The sequence below is a fragment of the Phyllopteryx taeniolatus genome, chromosome 8, assembly GCF_024500385.1.
Source record: "Phyllopteryx taeniolatus isolate TA_2022b chromosome 8, UOR_Ptae_1.2, whole genome shotgun sequence".
Taxonomy (NCBI): Eukaryota; Metazoa; Chordata; class Actinopteri; order Syngnathiformes; family Syngnathidae; genus Phyllopteryx; species Phyllopteryx taeniolatus.
In genome coordinates, this window is record NC_084509.1 from 27,608,185 (window position 1) to 27,628,503 (window position 20,319).

The 20,319-nt window shown below is 45.6% G+C and overlaps 2 protein-coding genes across 3 annotated transcripts; one reads left to right on the forward strand and one right to left on the reverse strand.

Moving 5' to 3' along the window:
* The first annotated feature begins 990 nt into the window (after positions 1 to 990).
* On the forward strand, positions 991 to 2,957 carry polr2d (RNA polymerase II subunit D). The gene is made up of 4 exons (XM_061781486.1): positions 991 to 1,145; positions 1,740 to 1,920; positions 2,539 to 2,634; positions 2,709 to 2,957. The coding sequence occupies exons 1-4, from the start codon at positions 1,073 to 1,075 to the stop codon at positions 2,785 to 2,787; spliced, it is 429 nt and encodes a 142-aa protein (XP_061637470.1). The 5' UTR covers positions 991 to 1,072; the 3' UTR covers positions 2,788 to 2,957.
* A 1,984-nt stretch (positions 2,958 to 4,941) lies between these two features.
* Positions 4,942 to 19,876, reverse strand: abcf3 (ATP-binding cassette, sub-family F (GCN20), member 3). 2 transcript variants are annotated; one of them, XM_061781483.1, is made up of 21 exons: positions 19,721 to 19,876; positions 17,149 to 17,296; positions 16,990 to 17,066; positions 16,859 to 16,914; positions 14,979 to 15,076; positions 14,667 to 14,789; positions 13,341 to 13,607; positions 12,733 to 12,813; positions 12,592 to 12,651; positions 12,467 to 12,523; positions 12,334 to 12,356; positions 10,747 to 10,802; positions 10,476 to 10,676; positions 8,376 to 8,452; positions 8,237 to 8,281; positions 8,018 to 8,150; positions 7,322 to 7,410; positions 7,115 to 7,206; positions 6,903 to 7,035; positions 6,746 to 6,833; positions 4,942 to 5,336 (listed from the first exon to the last, which is right to left on the reverse strand). In XM_061781483.1, the coding sequence occupies exons 1-21, from the start codon at positions 19,845 to 19,847 to the stop codon at positions 5,178 to 5,180; spliced, it is 2,190 nt and encodes a 729-aa protein (XP_061637467.1). In that variant the 5' UTR covers positions 19,848 to 19,876; the 3' UTR covers positions 4,942 to 5,177. The 2 variants fall into 2 exon arrangements, with proteins under 2 accessions (XP_061637467.1, XP_061637466.1); XM_061781482.1 differs by having other exon boundaries at positions 14,667 to 15,076.
* Positions 19,877 to 20,319: the final 443 nt, after the last annotated feature.

Consider the following 20,319-nt stretch of genomic DNA (forward strand, 5'->3'; position numbering starts at 1 on the left):
TAAAAATTCTCCATCCATTCATTCATTTTCCGTACCGTGCTGGAGCCTATCCCGGCTGACTCTGGGCACACCTGAACTGGTCGCCAGCCAATCGCAGGGCACATAGAAACAAGCAACCATTCGCACTCACGGCCAATTTAGTCAACCAAGCACGCATGTTTTTGGGATGTAGGAGGAAAGCGGAGTGCCCGGAGAAAAGCCACGCAGGCACGGGGAGAACGTGCTAAGTCCACACAGGCAGGGCCGGGATTCGAACCCGCAACCTCACAACTGGGAGGCAGAAGTGCCGCCTCTTTAGGACTCTCATTCTTCGAAAGAAGAATGAGGAGAAGCTTTGTACAAAGCTCTTGGGCCGTAACAAGTTCATTTTGGTTTTTTAATTGGAATTTACATCAAAAAACAAAAGACCAACGCTATAGCTCCTATTGAACGTCCATCCTGAAGGAATTCCCCACTGCAGTAAGCGAAACATATCTTGTCTTTAATGGCGTCATTTTATGTTGTTGACATGCTTGGGGGGTGCTTATGGTTGTATGGCTACTGCTCCCTTGGCAGTAATGTTAACGTCTCATGGAAAGCGAGTTGACTGTTGCCATGTTTGTATTGTTAAAGCGTTAAATAAACCACATACAATAATGTATAATAATGGGGACATTGTACGTGCCAGCGATTATTGCCTCTCGAGGGAGCCTGGGACCCTTGCCGGTGTCAGCGGGGGTCGCCCATTTGTTTGTGTACAGTGCAAAATTCATTTGTAACTCCAACCATCACACAATTGAATTTGAATTTGAACATTCATGAATACAAATACAACGATGGTCCTGGTTTTATCGTGTGACCGTTTTTCTTGTGTCTTTATGTTTTTAGCCGCCTGCAAAACAAATGTCCGTGCAGGAACAATCAAGTTGAATTGTCTGGGCCTTTTGGCAACGATCCTCGGCAGGCCTGCGCGGGGTGGCCGCCGGGCACCTGGTGGCGCTAGTGCAGTTTGAGCGGGGCGGAAGCCATTGTTGCTTGAAGGCTGAAATTGAGCGAGGGCTTCCGGTCTTCTTCTTCGCGTCGCCGTTGTCGGATGGCGTCCGCGGGCTCGGCGGCGCATGTGGGCGATGTGGAAGAAGATGCCTCGCAGCTGCTCTTTCCCAAAGGTATAGTAGGCCTGCACAAAGTACACACTCGACACGATCTCCATTTGTAGTCGTAATATCTCTCCGTGCTTGAGCTTTTGAACGTACTTGGCAAATGAAGATGATTCTGATTCTGATTCTCCCAGCTGACTCTCGCCAGCTCGTCTCCACCACCCGCGTGTGCCCTTTTGTTGCGAATAAAGATGATTCTGATTCCGATTCTCGCCAGCTGGTCTCCATCCACCCGCGTGCGCCCTTTTGTTTGGGGATTTCCGCCGTAACCGTTTTCCTTTAGTCGTTTGTCTCCGAAGAGATACTTGAACTGAATTCTTACAAATAATGTGTCATTCAAGTCGGGCTGGGCCCTTTCTGTACTTTGAACATGATTTGATGGTATTTGTAATGTTTTGGTGAGAGTGTTGTTTCACAATGATGAACGTGGACCAGATGACTAGTGAAGAAAAAACTGAATGCGAGGCAGGGAGGTGATATTTGAAAGTTGAGGAGAATGCAGCGTGCTGTCGATGATGTGTTTGTTGCGCGAATGTCGACGAGCATTCCCCACGTCTTCAGAAAGTCCATTTGCACTCACTGAGTCGTGTTGTTGCGTTTCAGAGTTTGAGAATTCGGAGACGCTGCTGAACTCTGAAGTGCGCATGTTGCTGGAGCACCGCAAGCAGCAGAACGAGAGCGCCGAGGACGAGCAGGAACTCTCGGAGGTCTTCATGAAGACCCTCAACTACACCGTGCGCTTCAGCCGCTTCAAGAACCGCGAGACCATTACGGCCGTGCGCAGGTGGCTCACCCTTCCCGACTCCCTCATCGCCACATTTTTACTCAAAAGTCCACTGAAAATCTCTTTGGGGTGATTATGGAGTCCGAATCGTTCCCGATTAGCGAAGCCGGCATATTCGCACATTTTTGTTGTTGTTGTTTTTAAACCTTTCCAACGTCATTTGCTGAGAAACTCACTTTTTTAAATATTTCAATGAGTTTCGCTTTGGCATTGTCTTGGTGCCGAGGAACTGTGTAGAAGTGAGTCGAGGAGCTTCATTTCGGCAAAAGTAGCGCTTCGGCGTCGAGGAACTGTGTCAAAGTGAGTTGCGTTTCCTTTTGACGAATGTGTCACTTTGGTGACAACCCTATTCAAACGAGTGGAGGAGGTCCATTTTGACAAAAGCATCACTGACATTATTTTGGTGCCAAGGAACTGGGTCGATGTGATAGTGCTTTCTGTCTGTAAACTTTTTTTTTTTTAAATGATTAATTTACTCGCGGATTTTCACTCTAACTGTGTGCGGGTTCACGCCTGATATTTGGGGTTAACCTCTGCTCGCCAGATGTTCCAAAATGGCCACATAGCCACAGGATTGGATGTCGAGCTGACTCATTTGTGTTGTTTCGCTTTCCGCAGCCTCCTCTTACAGAAAAAGCTCCACAAGTTCGAGTTGGCCAGTTTGGCCAACTTGTGTCCTGAAGCGGCGGAGGAAGCCAAGGCCCTGATCCCCAGGTGAGCCCGGACCTCCAGCTCAAACGTTCTGACCGTACAACGATCGCACTGACTGTTTTTATTGTCCAATTTAGTTTGGAGGGCCGCTTTGAAGACGAGGAGCTGCAGCAGATTCTGGATGACATCCAGACGAAGAGAAGCTTCCAGTACTGACGCCACCTAGCGGTCGGCTGCCTGCTGTGCCAATGTTTTGACGTTTTTCTTTTTACAGTTCTCAAAGCTTCTGCTAACAATAAAACAAATATGAATGTCCTTAAGTTGAACATGAACATAAAGACAAAGTTCTAGATGGTGGAAGAGAAGAAATAAAATCATTCATTCATTCCCAGTGAAAGTTGGGGTGCACAAAGTAAAGAAACAAGGTCATTATCTGAAACATTGTCGTCGCTGCCTCGAAATCAATGCGCAGACATCTCGGTACGCTTTGTCATGTTTTAATTGCAACGGCAGCTACACGAACATTATCTGACCTCCATCGCGCACTAAAAAATGCTTGAGGGCTACAAATACATTCTCCTGATTTCCCAAGTACAAGTTGCATTGACATGCGTACAATTCTAAGAATGTTTTTTCTCACATGCTAAACTAGCTATCTGGCTTTCGGGAGACATCTGGACTGCCAAGAACACTTAACGTCAATGTCCAAAAATTGTGATCAGTGGTTAATAAAATGTGGATATCATGTATGCAAACTTCTCTCCAAAAATAGGACAATCGGTCCAATAGTTTGGGTTTTATGGATGTTTAAGGTCCTGTATTTTGCAAAACCAACTTTTTCTAGCATTTGGGATGTTATATGATGCCTCAGTAAACGTGAAATATGAATTCAAATGGTCCCCGCTTTCCTGCCGAGAGGCCTGAAATGAGCTTATTGGAATTTCTCGAGTTTATCGACGTCACTAGCGAAGATCTCCGCCTACCTCTCCGCTCCCGAGCCATCGCTGTCAATAAAACAAACGCGTGTGGCTCTTCTACATGGAGGCGACCGATCAGAGGAAAGGCGGCGGTCTCAGCCAAATATGGACAAAACTGGGTCAAACAGAAGTAGCTGTCTGAGGAGCCTTTTCTGTCACTCGGATGACAAAACCAGAGGTGGTGTTTGAAATGAAACGGGCACTTTTCTAAGTCCACGTTGGAGAGTCGCTCTGTGGAGGTCCAAATAGACAAGAGGGCACCTTTAAGCCTTTTCCTCTCCATAGACGCTCACAGTACAGAAAAAGCTTAATGTCCCAAAACTATCAATCATCAGCAAAATTGATGAGGGCACCTCTGAAAATGTCAGAATGATCTTCCCAATATTTTGGATTGTACGCACGTCACGCGTTTTCACTTCATGAGGAAAAGTCTTAGTCTGAAACAAGCACCACCTTCTACATTCTATTTAGCTGCTAGCAGCGACCTTGTTTTTTCTTAGTGAGCGCCTATGGGGAGGAAAACGCTTAACAGCCACAAAATCCAAATTCTTGGGAAGATTGTTCTTATGTTTTCAGAGGTTGATGGGTGACGATTGCAGTTTTTAGACGTTAAGCATTTCTTTACGTGAAATGTTTGAGACGAGCCCGTTCCGACCCCTTGTTGGACCAGTAACCATTCACATCCCTTTTAATAGCCACAAAACTTCAGCTTTCCCAACTTGCCTCGGCTGTCGGTCGTCTGTCGTGCTGCGAAGGAAAGGGCAGTAACGAAGTCCCCCGCGAAGTCGCTCTGGCCGTCCTTCCCCTTTGCGCGCACGATCCAAATTTTGCCTCTGGTACAGGTCGAGACGCATTTTTATTGATCGCTTCTTGTTTTCAGAAAACGTTCACAAAGAACTTTTCAACCAAGTGTGAGCGGAATGAAGTTGGCGAGCCGCGGTACACTCATTCCGACTGCATTCGGAAACGGTAGCGCACACGTGTCAAACTCAAAACCGAGGGCCAGATCGGGCCCACGAAAGCCGACGGTGCCTTGGTTTCATGTTTCTCGTTGAAATACCAACACTGCAAATTGTTTTCACTTCGAAGAATGTTAAGCTATTTGCAAACCTTTTTTTTTTGTGGTCACCAAGCCCCCTTTGAAAATTGAATAATAGTTGAACCTTGAACTGACTTCTGATTTCAAAACCAGTTATCCATCTTGTTGTTGTGCATGTAATAATAAGAGGCGATGACGGGTTCACAGTCATAACAGCCCTCCGAGGGAAACCTCAACTATGTGGCCCGCAACAAAAACGAGTTGGATACCCCTGATGTAGTGGAGAGGGAGTTCCTGTTCCTGTTCTTTTGTTTTTCCTCTTTGGCTTCCGAAAGACGAAACAGGAAGCGAAGGTGCGACGCAATGGAGGTGGTCACATGATGTGTGACATTTATTTTGTTAGTAAATAGAACATCTGAGCGCTAAAATGAACCCCAAAAAAAAATTATCAATGCTGGACCCCTTCGGCCCCTCCCCCTCTGGAGCCGGTCTCTTGGAAACCAGGAAGTCACACGGTCGGTCCTTTCTCACGGGAGGCGGTGGCGGGCGGTTCGGATGAGCGGCGGGCGCGGCGAGGCGAGGCAGCCTTCTCACAGGAAACCCTCCTTCTTGAACTGCTCGTAGAGGACGTCGCGGTATCGGTCGAAGCCGCCGTCCAGCCGACAAACTTTGCCGGCCTCGCACACCCACAACTCTTTACACACCAGACGGATGAGACGCTCGTCGTGCGACACCAGGATCACGCCGCCCTGCCAAAGCCACGTCGGCGCATCATCAGCAAAGAGACAGCGGTGCCCCAACACCCACAAACACCCCGGGCAAATCATTCCAAAAGTCCAAAACACCTCAAAAGTCACATAATTCTAAAGCCAAACAACCCAAAAGTCAAATAATTCAAAAGGTCAAACACCTCTACTCAAATAACCCTGAAGTCAAATCATTCAAACGTGATTTCACCCAAAAGTCCGAATTCCAAAGTCAAATAATTCCATCAAACACTAACTCTAAAGTCGAATAACTCCGAACCAAAAAGCCAAACACCTTAAGTCAAACAACTAAAAAGTCAAAACATTCAAATGTCGTAAAACCCAAAAGTTAAACACCTTCAAAGTCAAAAACTAAAAAAGTCCAACGAAATTTAAAACTCAAACACCCCAAACTCATAATTTAAGTCCTACGCCCCAAAGCCAAATCATTCAGAAACACCTCGAAAGTCAAATAGGGCGAACCCCCGCCATTTACGGTGGCGAGCAAAAATCTGAAAATAATTGCCGCACATTATACTTTGCAGAATTTCAAGACTTTTACATTTTGAAAAAAAAATCTACATTCTATGTATTTTATATTTAATTCAATAAATTCTTGAATGTCGGGATACACCGGCAATAGCCATTTTCGGGGTTGCCCCCCTGTCCTCCCCCCAAAAAGAATTGACAAATTGGAAAAAAAAAAATTGTAGAAAATCTGAAACAAAAATCTGAAAATAAGTGAATCTGTGGGTGCCAAAGCGTGAATGTGTGAGGGTCCACTGTCATTCTAAAGTCAAACAACCCATAAGTCAAACACGAAAAGTCAAACATTGAAAAACGTAAAAAAAAAAATCAAATCAAATCAAATGTACAAAAGTCAAATCATTCTAAAGTCAAACAACCCAAAAGTCAAGTCATTCAAACGTCCGTCGATCCATCCGTCCGTCCATCCATCCATCCATCCATCCATCCATCCATCTATCCATCTTCTTTACCGCTTCTCCTCACTCGGGTCGCGGGCGTGCTGGCATCTATCCCAGCTATTTTCGGGCGAGAGGCGGGGTACACCCTGAACTGGTCGCCAGCCAATCGCAGGGCACATACAAACAAGCAACCATTCGCGCACACATTCGCACCTACGGGCAATTTTGAGTCGTCAATGAACCTACCGTGCATGTTTTTGGGATGTGGGAGGAAACCGGAGTGCCGGAGAAAAGCCACGCAGGCACGGGGAGAACATGCAAACTCCACACAGGCGGGGCCGGGATTTGAACCCCGGTCCCCAGAACTGTGAGGCAGATGTGTTAACCGTCTTTCACCGTGCTGGCCATTCAAACGTCACGCGATGCAAATGTAACAAGCCAAAAGTCGACAAGCAGATGTTGAATGTTTCTCATTGGCGGACTGACTTTGAACTTGTTGAGGGCGTCGGCCAGAGCCTCGATAGTCTCCATGTCCAGGTGGTTGGTGGGCTCGTCCAGGATGTAGAAGTTTGGGCTGAAAGAGGAGTACAGGGACGGGCACATCAGAGGGCAGTCTCGGCGGCGGCACCAGCGACGGACATACCAGGACATGGTCATCTGGGCGAAGGCCACCCGACTCTTTTGCCCTCCCGACAGGCTGGCGACGGGCCTGGTGGCCAGCTCTCCTGTGATGCCATAACCCCCCAGCTGGTGGCGGTACTCCTCCTCCGTCCGACCTGCGGCGACAAAGACGTCCATCGGGAAGTCGTCGTTTGCACTCGGGGCGCACGGTTGCCCGCCGCCGCCGTTACCTACCGGGGAACTTGTTGAGCAGTAGCTCCACGGCGCAAACGTTCAGGTCCAGCTGGTCCACGTGGTGCTGGCTGAAGTAGCCTATCTTCAGATTCCTGCGGACGGACGCACGCAACGTCAGTTATGTCACCAGTACGGTGGTGGAAAGAATCAACTGCTAAGTCAAGGTGCAGGCTGTTCGCTACACGTCAGTACATGAAACATCCACACCTGTGAGCTTGGCGCACTCCGCTGATCGCCGTTAGCTCGCCCATCAGAAGCTTGAGGACCGTACTCTTCCCGGCACCGTTTTGACCCACCTGATGGGAGCGCCGAACGTTAAGACGCATTTCATCAAGACACGTCCGAGAGACATGTATGACATGTCTAAGACGCGTGTAAAACTAAGACACATCCAAAATACATCTGACAAATCTAAGTCACATCTGAGACACGGAAAACGCGTCCAAAATTTGTCCGACGTGTAAAACAAATCACAGAAATGTCCAAAACATGTCTGACATTTAAAACACATCCAAGTCATGTTTAAATTTAGTTCCATATAAGAAACATCTACGAAACGTCCAACACCTCTAAGATACGCTTGGAACAGGTCTATGACACTTCCAAGAGACGTTTTAGAATCTCCGACACACTTAAGACGTCTATGACATGTCTAAGACAGGTCTACGCTATTTATGACAGAGCTTCCAAGACATGTATAAGATGCTTGCTAGAAACATTTACGACACACTTAAGACGTCTATGACATGTCTACGAGACAGGTCTACGAGACATTAATGACACAGCTTCCAAGACATATTTAAGAAATGCCCAAGAAATGTCTGTGACACGTTCAAGACAGGTCTAAGGCCCGTCCGAGACAGATGTAAGCGTTGAAGCTACGTCAAAGACACGAAGACGTACGATGCAGACGCGAGACTCGAGGTCGGCGGACAGGTTGAGTCCGGAGAAGAGGTGCTGGTCGGGTGTGTAGTAGAAATCCACCTCGTCGAGTTGCAGGATGGGAGGAGACAACTTCTCAAAATTCTCTGGAAACCTGGCATGCAACCATAGCCAAAATCAATGCCGGCGTTTGTCGTACGGCACATCGCATGCGCGGTCCGTCCGCTCCTGGAGTTTTACCTTAAAGTGACCTGAGTTTCTTTGTCGATGGGCTTCAGTTCGGGCCTGCGAGCAAACATCAGCGTCACAAATCATTGCGTATCTTGAATCATGAGGATGATGATTGCGGTGTACTGTTGGCGTACTCACGAGCACTTACAGTCTTTCCAGCACTTTCAGTTTGCTCTGCACTTGAGCTGCTCTATTGGCGTTGTAGCGAAACCTGTCAATAAACACCTGAAACGACACACAAACACACCATGAATGGAAAACTCAAGCCCAAATTTTGGGGGGCACTCGTCGAAACACGGCATTCTGATGACTATTGCGTTGGTGGAATAAGAATTCAAACAGATTATTTCATCCCTTTGAACCATCACGTAGTCAACCCCGAGCTATGATAGTTATCGGAACGTGCACGAAGTTGCGACGTTAATTTCGGACGACAGCAGAGAGCGATCTTGCCCACCATGGCGGCTCCTTGAGATGGATGAGAATTGACGAATTCATCTGTTGAATTCTTATTCCACCGACGCAATCCCATTTGACGAGTGGAGACACATTCATGCTATTCTTGCAAAAACAGTTTCTGCCTTTCATTCCCCTTTAACGCTACTTAAGCACACTACTACCGGTTCATCACGTACCTGTACTGCATGGCACGCAGTGGTGTAGTATCATTTATGGAGTGGACTAGTGCAGTCGTGCATAGTGCAGGAGTCGGCAATTGGACGAACTCAAAGACCCGTACAAAATAAAACAAAACCCTTTTGACATTGAAAATGAGTATTGCAGATGTCATTTGGGTTTTTTGTGCAGTGGTGCCTTGAAATACGAGTGCCCCGACTTACAAGTGCTTTTTGATACGAGCCATCGATCGGCTGATTTTGGGCGTTCGCTCGCGATAGAGAGCGCTGCATGGCGGCAATAGTGGCTCAAGTCACTTGACGACAAGCGACTGTTTGGCAGATTTTAGGAGTCAAAATTCTTCCAAAAAGAGGTTTCGAGCCGTTTAATGCCACTACAAGCTGAAGTTAAAAACTAAACAATGACACCTTGTGTATTTCAAGTAAGCAATCCGAGCCTCCGCTAGCAGAATGCTAACAAACCACAGGAAACTCCATGGACACACGGGCTAACAGTTAGCATTTCTTTGCCCTTTGCGCAATGGATAGCTTTGATGCCCACGCCATCAGCGCTCGACTGGCCAGCCAACTCGCCGGATCTAAACCCCATTGGGAATGGATGGGGTATTATCAAGAGGAAAACGAGGGGCGCCAGACCCAAAAACAAAGAAGAACTGACAGCAAGCATCAGCACCAGGGAATGCCACAGGCTGATTGCCTCAATGCCACGGCGCATCCAGACAGTGATTCAAGCAAAGGGATTCCCAACCAAGTACTGAAGATGAACATATCGTTTTGAAAGTACCATATTTTCATTGATTTAATGTGACTCTAATTTCTCTTTTTTTCGACAAAAACTGAGAAATGGTGATTTTTTTTCACAGTATTATAATGTTTTGAATTCCTGATTTCGTGGGTTTTATGAGCTGGAAGACCATGTAAAAATAAACAAATAAATACTTGAAATTGTTTAAATTGCGGGCCCTGAATCTATAATCTATGAAAGTTGACCTTTTTTTTCTCAATGGAATTATAGAAATAAACTTTTCCATGATATTCAAATTCTTTGGAAAGGGTCTGTATATGGAATGTTATATTGGCTCTATGGTGCCTCAGTAACCGTGAAATATCAATTCAAATAGCGAACGCATTCCTGAGTTCCAGACGTGTTTTTCCCGAGAGGCCAGAAAGCAGCTTATTGGAATTTCTCGAGTTTATCTCCACGTCACTAGCGAAGCTCTCCGCCTACCTCACCGCTCCCCAGCCAGCGTTGTTGACATAACAAACACGTGTACTCTCACAAGTGGCTCTTCTACACGGAGGCAACCAATCAGAGGAAAGGCCAAATATGGACAAAGCAGATACAAAACGGGCTCAAACAAGTAACTGTCTGAGGGGCCTTTTCTGGACACACTGATGACAAAACAGCGGTGTTTTTGAAATGAAATTGACACTTTGATACTAAATACATGTTAGCGAGTCACTCTATGAAGGTCTAAATAGTCAAAATAAGGGACCTTTAAATAACCACATTTATGATGATAAAGTCCGCACACACCACAATGAGCAGCGCAATTGAAGGAGAAAGCTCATTTTCATTCCATTTAACGATGTGATTGCTGTGTGTGTGGTACCTGTATATGTTGCCTGTACTGCAGCTGCGCTTCGTACTCTCGCTGTTGGTTCTTGAGTCGATCATCTTTGGTTTTGACAAAGTTCTCGTAGTCGCCGCGGTAACTGTCCAGCCTGTGCGAGTGCAGGTGTACGATGTCCGTCACCACCGCGTTCAGGAAGTTGCGGTCGTGGGACACTACCAAAACGGTGGACTGCCACGTCTGGGTGGGGCGCATTTACATTAGCTCTGTGCTACTGCTGCCAATTACTTGCAATGACGGCGGCCAAGACCTGCAAGTAGTTCTCCAGCCACAGGATGGCGCTGACGTCCAACATGTTGGTCGGCTCTGGAAACACCGGCACACATTCAATTGCAGTACAGCAGTACCTCCTCTACCTTGGGGTTTTTCCAGTTATGAGCGTTTGTTTTTTTGCGTTGTGTCATGAGCCAAAATATTAGTTATAATATTCATATGACAGAGCAACATTCAATGTGCTTGGAACATTGTGCAATAGCAATATACTGTGTCTACTGAGACCACAATACCATTATTTATCTTCATGCATTATTCATCTTTGTAAATATTTTACAATTTTTACTTGATTTCATTTTATATCTTACATGCCTGCTGGTTTCAATCTCATTGTACATGTGTAGTGGTGGGAAGACGACTTTGGAAATGTAGTTGGTAAAAATTAAGTTGCCCTGATGAAAATTTCATAGTACAGTAACTATTTCAATAACTTAATCAAAGTGGTCCAACTAATTATATTTCAAGATGTATGGATTACTTTTCTTGATTTTGAATGAATGCATCAACCAGACCTTTGGATGTTTCCCCTGAAAAGTGGATTCAAACCATAGATCATTATTTTGGAATTAACCACAAATATTTGTTCTTTACGCAAATAAACTAATAACATGATGAAAAGTAAATGCATAATGAAAAATGTTTGTTGGATTGTATGTGTACAGCATGTCGAAAACATCATAGCATGTTGGCCTCATGACAAATGTGCACAATTTAGACAATATCGCTTCATATGACAACCCAGATAAGTGAATGTTCCATAAATTACAAAATTGATGAAACTGATCAAAAGTCTATGTCCTTTTGTGTTAAAAAGTGGAACTATGAGTCGAACAGCTTCAAAATCTTAGAGAAACTAACATTTACCCACAAGGTGGCGCTTGGAGGTCATATTTGGAAAAATATGTCATGTTTGAGACTACAACAGAAAGGCACATAACCAGAGAGAGCCAATCACAAGCGTTGGCTTTAGAAGGTGGGAGAAAGTGCTATGGGGAAAAAAAAACTAATTTCAAATGTAACTAAAATTGTAATCATGGAAATGTAATTTAAAATTAAACTCATTGAATGCCACATTTTCTCCCAGTAATGTAATGGATTACAATTGCGTACATTTTGTAGTGAAATGACAATCTGTGTGTGTAATGTGACAATGAAAGGCCTTCGTTTCTATTCGAACTTTCGAAACGCCGCCGCTCGAGGTAAGTGGGGGAAAAAAATGGCGCAAGGAAGACGGAAAAAGTGATTAACTAACAAATAGCTTTACACACATTTTCAGACGAATGACCATCTGCCAAACTGCCGCTTGTCGTTGTGAAGTGAGTCGAGCTGACATACAGACTCAAAATCTCCAGTTGGGGCTCGCAAGTAACAGCAAAAAAAGAATCGTCCGAATGACGACTCGTATCGAAAAAAAACTACGTTGGCTCACTCGTATCTCAAGGCACCGCTGGAAAGTAAAAGTAAATTGTGTTTGGTCAGGCAACAAAGTCAACCCAGAAGTCGAGACACTGCTGTACTACTAACCAACCGTCGGTGATCGGAGAGCTGAGGTCATGTGACTCACCATCAAGTAGCAGCAGGTCAGGCCTGATGACACAGACACGCACACACACAAACTACTGAACATGTGATACGTGCGACAAGTCAAGTGTGACGCACAACATTCTCAGCTGTCTAAAAACAAGGAAGAAACTTACCGAGCGAAGAGAGCTCTCGCTAAGGCCAACCTCATCCTCCAGCCTCCGGAAAACTCTCTGCGCACACAACATTCAATGTGTGTGTGTACGCAGGTATATGTGGGCGCGTGCGTGTGTCAACTCACTTGGTGGGTTGCTGTTGCATTTTCGGAGAAAATCCTAGACCAGCCAAGATGATAGAGGCTCTGATTGGACGACATACAGATATCGATCAACGACAGTCACAGTTGATCAACAGTCCTACTGGATGACGCACGCAGAGTTACCGAGCGGGGGCTTTGTCAGCTTCGATCTCCTCCAGTTTGCAGTAAATTTCTGACAGGCGGACGCTCTCCATCCCCTCAGCTCTGAAACAAAGCCCACAGACAATCACAACATATATATACACACACACACACGCATATACATATACATATATATATATATATATACATACAGTGGGTACGGAAAGTATTCAGACCCTCTTAAATTTTTCACTCTTTGTTATATTGCAGTCATTTGCTAAAATCATTTAAGTTCATTTTTTTCCCTCATTAATGTACACACAGCACCCCATATATACATATGTATATATATATATATATATACATACATATACATACATACATACACACACACACACACACACACACACACACACACACACACACGCACACTTTTTTGTGGAGTGGGAGATGGAGAACCCACACCCCATCAATCAATGATTAGCTGCAGATCGGGACACTGAGGCGGCAACAATCCTGCCCTGTTGTTAGCTTCGTGAAAGTCTGTCAGCACACAGACCCCACCCCAATTGTTGTGCATCCACTCCAAAAAACGGGAAGCGGTTGAAGCTGCTGTCGGAGTGCGGGCGTCCGGTACTGCCTGTACTCACGTTCCGTTGGCGATGCGCGCGTTGAGCTGTCGTTCTTCTCCAAGCAGGCCCTCTCTGAGCGTGTCGCTCTCCAAGACGCTCTGCAGCGCCGCCGTGTGGTCACCCGCCACTTCCTGCTCCACGTGGAGGATGGAGATGTGCGGCGGAACGCGCAGGCTGCGGCTGGCCAACATTTTCAGCAGCGTGGTCTTGCCCAAACCGTTTCGGCCGATCAGACCATAGCGCCGCCCCGTCGCCAGAGATAGCTCAGCGCCCTGAAGAAGACACCTGAGGATGAAACGGAGCAGAAAGAAGACACCTGTTGAACGGTGGCATCATCTTCTGGTATGTGCAATATGTGCGGCTCCACAGCCTGGCATTTCTAGCCTACGTAGTGAAATGCTATTGCTATGCAACCTGACGTTTAAATCATTAGCGTTTGTATGGGCAATTTGCACCCCCTCGTGGAGCAGCCCTCTATAAAAGAGATTTGAGAAGAGAAGGGATGGTGTCAAATCGATATTTTAAGAATTATACTGATCATCCCATGGATTCTTCAAGTTATGGCTTAACAATTGATTTTGCATTATTAAACATACAATACAAAAAATGCATGTAAGGCTCCTGTATTATTTTTGTCCATTTTGAGTTGCCATCCTCACGTTCTTCATTGTAGTATCTGTGACTTTGAATGTGTGTGGCTTTAAAAGGCGGAGCCTGGCCTGGTGGTGTTGCACCAGTTTGTGCTTTCAGGCTTATAACACTGACTATGGATGCTAATCATTACCCTGTCAATTGTGTTTTCCATGATGTTCGCATTAAACCAGCAGGCATTTCCAAGGCAAATTTGTTTGCTTGTTTTAAATGTGTAAAAAAATCTGTTTTATGTTTAGTTTGACAGTAAACTTCAATTGGATGTGGCATTAAAAAGCTTGAAACCTCTTTTAAAAGAATTGTTCACGGTTTACAAAACTGCTGCTTGTGAAGTGAGTTGGGTTCACAGCCCCCACACAGTGCTCGTATCTCAAGTTTATGCTCGCAAGTCAAATGGCTTTCGGATGGCTCGCATCTTGAAAAACCAGTATGCTGAGTGACTCGTATCTCGAGGCACCGCTATATGGGGAATTTTATCGACATGAAAATATAGTTGACTAAAATCCCGTTGTGGTATTTAGGGAGTAAAGAATGAGTGAATTAAATGGGCTCCCAATCATTCACTCATTCCCGACTCCTTATTGGCCTTAGGGATTCAAGATGCATTGTGAGATGAGACTACAAAAGGGAAAATTCACGATACAGGTCGGCACTGTACATCGGACGGACTCACGAGTCGTCAGTAGTCCTCACCTCTCTCCGAAGGACACGTCAAAGTTCTCAATGCGGATGTCGTAGCTGCGGTTCTTTCCCGCCTGCTCTGCTCGTCCTTCTTTTTTACTGCTGGCCTGACTGGCCGACGCTTCCTCAAGGACACTAAGGGCACCGCAGGCAGAGCCGCAAAATCGGACAGGACAGTAAGAAACATTGGACAGCGCAGACAGTACAGCGTGAGACGGACAGAGAAGTGAAACAGACAGGACAACACCGATAGGACAGACAGACGGACATGATAGCACAGATGGACAGGACAGAGAAACAGTCGCGGGCGGAAGAAAAACCGACAGCGGACTGGACGTCTTCTGCGAGTCCTTCTCGTTGCGACGCTCGTGTTTGGCTTTCAGCTTGGCCTCGGCCTTCTCCAGCTTCTTGGTGTCCACCATCTGAGGGACACACAAGACAACCTCTTCTATGTTTCAGCTATGATTGTTTTTAAAAGTGATCTTGAAATTCATCTGAGTTCAGAGAAGACTAGGCACGGGACGGTTACCGGTTTCAAGGTGTACTGTGGTTTTTAAAATGTCACGGTTTCAAAACCGCTAAAATGTTCCACCAGCATTATGTGATGCTTTTTTTTTTTGGTACTCAGTGCAAAAGTATTGGAACAGTCATTATTAAATGAACTTAAAGTGAATGAATAACATTTAATATTTGTTGGCATTACTTGTGATAGCTGCATCAAGCTTGCGACCCACTGACTTCACCAGACTGTTGCATTCTTCATTTGAAATGCTTTTCCAGTTCTTTACTGCAGCCTCTTTCAGTGCTTGTTTGTTTCTGGGTTTTTCTCCCTTCAGTCTCCTCTTCAGGAGGTAAAATGGATGCTCTATTGGGTTAAGGGCCGGTGATTGACTTTGCCAGTCCAAGACCTGCCACTTTTTCCCTCTATGAAGTCCCTTGTTGTGTTGGCATTGTGTTTTGGGTCATTGTCTTGTTGCATGATGAAGCTTCTCCCGATTAGTTTGGATGCATTTTTCTGTAAATTGCCGGACAAATTGGTTTTGTAGACTTCAGAATTCATTCTGCTGCTACCATCATCAGTTACGTCATCAATAAAGACTAGTGAACCCGTTCCAGAAGCAGCCATGCGAGCCCAAGCCATGACATGACCTCCACCCATGCTTCACAGATGAGCAGATCCTTTCTTTCTCCATACATTGGCCTTTCCATCACTTTGGTAGAGGTTAACCTTGGTCGCATCAGTCCAGAAAAACTTGCGCGTCTCATCTCTGTACTCCTTTGCAAAATCCAGTCTGGCCTTCCGATTCTTTTTGCTGATGAGTGGTTTGCATCTTGTGGTATGACCGGTATATTTTTTCTTTCGAAGTCTTCTTCGAACAGTGGATTTTGATACTTTCACCCCTGCCCTGTGGAGGTGGGAAGTGATGTCACTGACTGTTGTCTTTGCGCGTTTCTTCACAGCTCTCACAATGTTTCTGTCATCAATTGCTGTTGATAGACTTGGCTGACCTGTTCGATGACGGTTGCTCTGCACACCGGTAGTTTTTCTCTCTTTTTCAGGACACTCCAAATTGTTGTATTGGCTACGCCCAATGTTTGTGCAATCGCTCTAATCGATTTTCTCTTCTCTCAGCTTCAAAATGGTTTGCTTTTCTACCGTAGACAGTGCTCTCAGGTCATCATGTTTGCTTAACACCAAATGCAGTTTTCACAGGTGAAACCCAAAGCCATATACAAGCACTATCTAATGTTTAAGAAATCGATCTAAAAGCCAACACCTGAGCAACTACAAACACCCAATGCGTCACATGTTCAAATACTTTTGCTCACTTGAAAAGTGGGTGGCTTCAAACAAAAGCTGCTCTGTCCTGAGTTGTTTCACACATCAAGATGTAAATACCATGAAATAAAAGCTGGAATTCTCAACTTTTGCCTCATATTCATCTTTTGATCTGAAACCAAAATGTCTTCAGTATACAACAAAAACAAATTACCTTGCCGTTCGAATACTTTTGCAGGTGGCTGTAGCTACAGAGTACGTTCAATGGGGAAAAATTGCGATTTACCCAATCGTTTCAAAATACTACATTTTAAAGTTGTAATTGCAATACCGTGGTACAGTGAAAGTGTGATATTTCGTCAGAACGTGATAGTGGCCGTGCTTGGTTGAGACACGGTTAGGACGCCAGCAGAGGAAGACGTACCGTGTTCAGAGGACGCTTCATCATCCAGATGCCCTGAACGTCATTGTTGGCCGAGGCTAAGAGAGAACAAACACACGTCAAATACACAAAGCCAACGTACGCACGTGTTGTGCACATGGGCGACAGCTCACTTGTATCCATGGACATCTGGGAAAGCTGCACTGGCGCATCCAGCAACACCTGACGCTGGGAGGCAGGACAGCGACTCCTGAACACACACACACACGCAGGTGGAAGAAGGAGATGTATCAGATGCTCGTGACGATGTGGGCAAGTCGGACGGTGCTCACAGCTGCAGCGTGTTGAACATCTGCAGGCAAATGTCTCGGACGTCGTCCTCGTTTTTACTGTCAGCCGACACCTCCTGTAGGACGCCGCCCACGGCCTCAAACACCTCCTCGCCATCCTCGAAGTCGGCCCCGCAGCCGTCCAACACGCCTGACGTGCACACACGCAATCGTCACTTCCATCCACAATGTCAGAATTCGATCATCATTCCATATTTCTTCTGTTGGAATACTGCCATGGATGTTACTATTGGTCATGTGGAATCCAACAATTTACTGTAGCTGACAAATGTATTCGTCAAGTGCGTTTTTCAACCCATGAAAGAGGGTCTCGCCCAGCTCGTCCGTCTAATTCAACTTTCTAAACCACTGTAATGACAAACAGCTGCCTGTCGATGGCGCCGTTGAATTGCTTCGATTTGGATTTGAGATCAGCGCAGCTTTTGAGTAGATGCCGACAATTAGGGGGCAAATCGCATCTTATGTTTTTTATGAGGGAGAGAAATGCCAATGTTGGCAGTGGGACACGTTGAGGCACCTCACATGCGAACAGAGTATGTACAGTTTACATACACTATATGAAAAGATGCATTTTAATGAACGTAATGAAAAATGGTCGAAAAAAATCCTCTCATTATTCTGTCATCTAGCAAATAGAAATCATTTTGCTAATACTCATTGATCTAAAACAGGAAAAGTTTAGTCTACTTTCATGTCAGACAGTGAAAAAAAAGCATGAGTCTCTCTACATCATAGGTGTCAAACTCAAGGCCCGAGGGCCGATGCGGGCCGCCACATCATTTTATGTGGCCCGCCAAAGCAAATCATACTCATCAACTTCCGTGATTTTTGCTAAAATCTGTACCCAAATTCCAAATTGTCATAATAATAAACAATGTTGAGGTATTGCATTTTTGTGTTACCAAACCCTTCTTCTACAGTACTTAAACTATTATCGTTGTCTTCTGATTTCAAAACTAGTTATCCCTCACTTTGTTGTGTAACCATTACACAATAATATGATTTGGTGATTAAACATTTCACTGTTCTAACGGCCCCCTGAGCGAAATCATAACTACAATGCGGCCCGAGACAAAAATGAGTTTGACACCGAAATGAACAGCTGGGCAAGTTCTCCATCAAACACGCCGGGTTTCCTCTCGTCATTGTCGGAGTCAGTCTCGTTGCTGTGCGGCTCCTCGGAAAAGATGCCGGCTTTTACGAAAGCTCCAACAACAGTGCAAGCAGACACGTTAGCCCGAGCATCCGCAATCCATTCACAAATTGTGGCGTAACTCGCTCGGCGCTGCCTCGTCTTAGTAAAGCTGTGTTCGCCATCTGCCATCCATCGCTCCCATGCCGCTCGCAACTTAAGTGCGCCTTATGGTCGTGAAAATACAGGACGTGGTTTCAACTGTATATGTATGGCATAAAAAGAGTATGTGTCGATAGGCAGTAGAAAGTGTGTGTCTCCATCGTGAGAAAAGATGACCCCAATGACACCATGTAAAAAGCCAGTGACGTTCAACTCCAGCCATGCGGTGAGTAAGAATTGCTGACGGCGCATTTCATAGTTGTATAACTGTGAGTGAAAGATTTTGCCATCAAAAGCCCTCTCTCAGTTTTTGTTGTTTTATAGTTTGAGGTGTCACAAAAGCAAAAAATATCGGCGCCAAAGTCACTGTTGTGCTTGACATGTTTCTGTTCACAAAAGCTCCTTTTCTCTGCTTTTTGGTCACAAAGCTGTGTTTTTTGTGAAACCAACCCATGTTCTGTTCCCCTGCGGATTATTTAAGAACAGAAAACGCAAAGTTAAGCGACAAACAAACTTTTTTTTTTTTACTGTTGAAAAAGGAGCGCGTATTCGTTCTTTTGGTAGGTTCGCGGCTTCTGTTGTCATATTCATTGTGGATTTTGAAAGATCCTCAAAGTGCACGAAAATGGCTGGCAAGATGAGATTGGCTGCTCTGGAATCAACTTCAAGTGAATGAGTTAACGTTCGAAATGAACGTAACCCTCATGATGACAACCTTACAGGTTTCTCAGGTCACACATTACTCCTAGCAACGTGTAATGGCTGTTAGCATTATTATGACTTCCAGAACGACTCCTAACTTTCTAAACACTTCTCTCAGAAAAAAAGATACTTATATCACTCGAATCGTCCTTACAAGCCCTGATAACACCGGTGTCATGTAAATTACTGACTCAAGGAATATTATGAAAACATGCCGCACCTGATTCTCACTAGCCGTTTCTAAATTAGACTTTTAAAGCCAGAAAATACGTAAAATATCATGATACTTGACATCAGTAGGGCTTTCGGTTTATCCATTTTGGTTTCTTGGCAGCATTTCAGAAAAACCGCGGCCGGTTGGCGTGGAGTCGCGTAGCCGGCAAGCGAACACCAATCTGAGCCGGTTAGCCCATTAGCTGCTAACAGCTAGCAGGATGCCTAGCCGGTGCACGGGCGGACTCGTCCCGCTCTTGTGGCCCGGAACCAGACGGCGACGACAACCCCGACTGAAAGCGACTCGACAGCCGGCACACGGCGGCTGCGAGGCCGGACTCTCACCTGTGATGTAGTCGAACAACTCCGAGTCGATGTCAGGAAACTCGCTCCTCAGGATCTCCACGTACGTCGCCGCCATGATGGTCACGCCACAGGGACGCAGCCGTCCGAAACCTGCATACGTCATCATGCGTCGCGACAACGCCGCGTGGAACTCTGGGGGATGGAGTCTTTCTTCTTCTTCTTCTTCTTCTTCTTCTTCTTCTTCTTCTATGGGCTTGTGCCGTTAGGGGTCGCCACAGCGCGTCATCCTTTTCCATGTAAGCCTATCTCCTGCATCCTCCTCTCGAACACCAACTGCCCTCATGTCTTCCCTCACGACATCCATCAACCTTCTCTTTGGTCTTCCTCTAGCGCTCTTGCCTGGCAGCTCCATTCTCATCATCCTTCTACCAATATACTCACTATTTCTCCTCTGGACGTGTCCAAACCATCCAAGTCTGCTCTCTCTCTCTAACTTTTTCTCCAAAACATCAAACCTCGGCTGTCCCTCTGATGAGCTAATTTCTAATTTGATCCAACCTGGTCACTCCAAGAGCGAACCTCAACATCTTCATTTGCTCTGCTTCCTGTTGTCTCTTCAGTGCCACTGTCTCGAATCC

What these genes read in the sequence shown, in the direction of transcription:
- abcf3 (XM_061781482.1), bottom strand. Translation starts at nt 19,847, where the DNA reads ATGATGACGTATGCAGGTTTCGGACGGCTGCGTCCCTGTGGCGTGACC. An exon ending in TGAAGCGTCCTCTGAACACG is followed by an intron (nt 15,077 to 16,858) that starts GTACGTCTTCCT and finishes TGTGTCCCTCAG; the next exon opens with ATGGTGGACACCAAGAAGCT. An exon ending in ATGCAACAGCAACCCACCAA is followed by an intron (nt 12,524 to 12,591) that starts GTGAGTTGACAC and finishes TTGTGTGCGCAG; the next exon opens with AGAGTTTTCCGGAGGCTGGA.
- polr2d (XM_061781486.1), top strand. Translation starts at nt 1,073, where the DNA reads ATGGCGTCCGCGGGCTCGGCGGCGCATGTGGGCGATGTGGAAGAAGAT. An exon ending in ACCATTACGGCCGTGCGCAG is followed by an intron (nt 1,921 to 2,538) that starts GTGGCTCACCCT and finishes CGCTTTCCGCAG; the next exon opens with CCTCCTCTTACAGAAAAAGC. An exon ending in GCCAAGGCCCTGATCCCCAG is followed by an intron (nt 2,635 to 2,708) that starts GTGAGCCCGGAC and finishes TGTCCAATTTAG; the next exon opens with TTTGGAGGGCCGCTTTGAAG.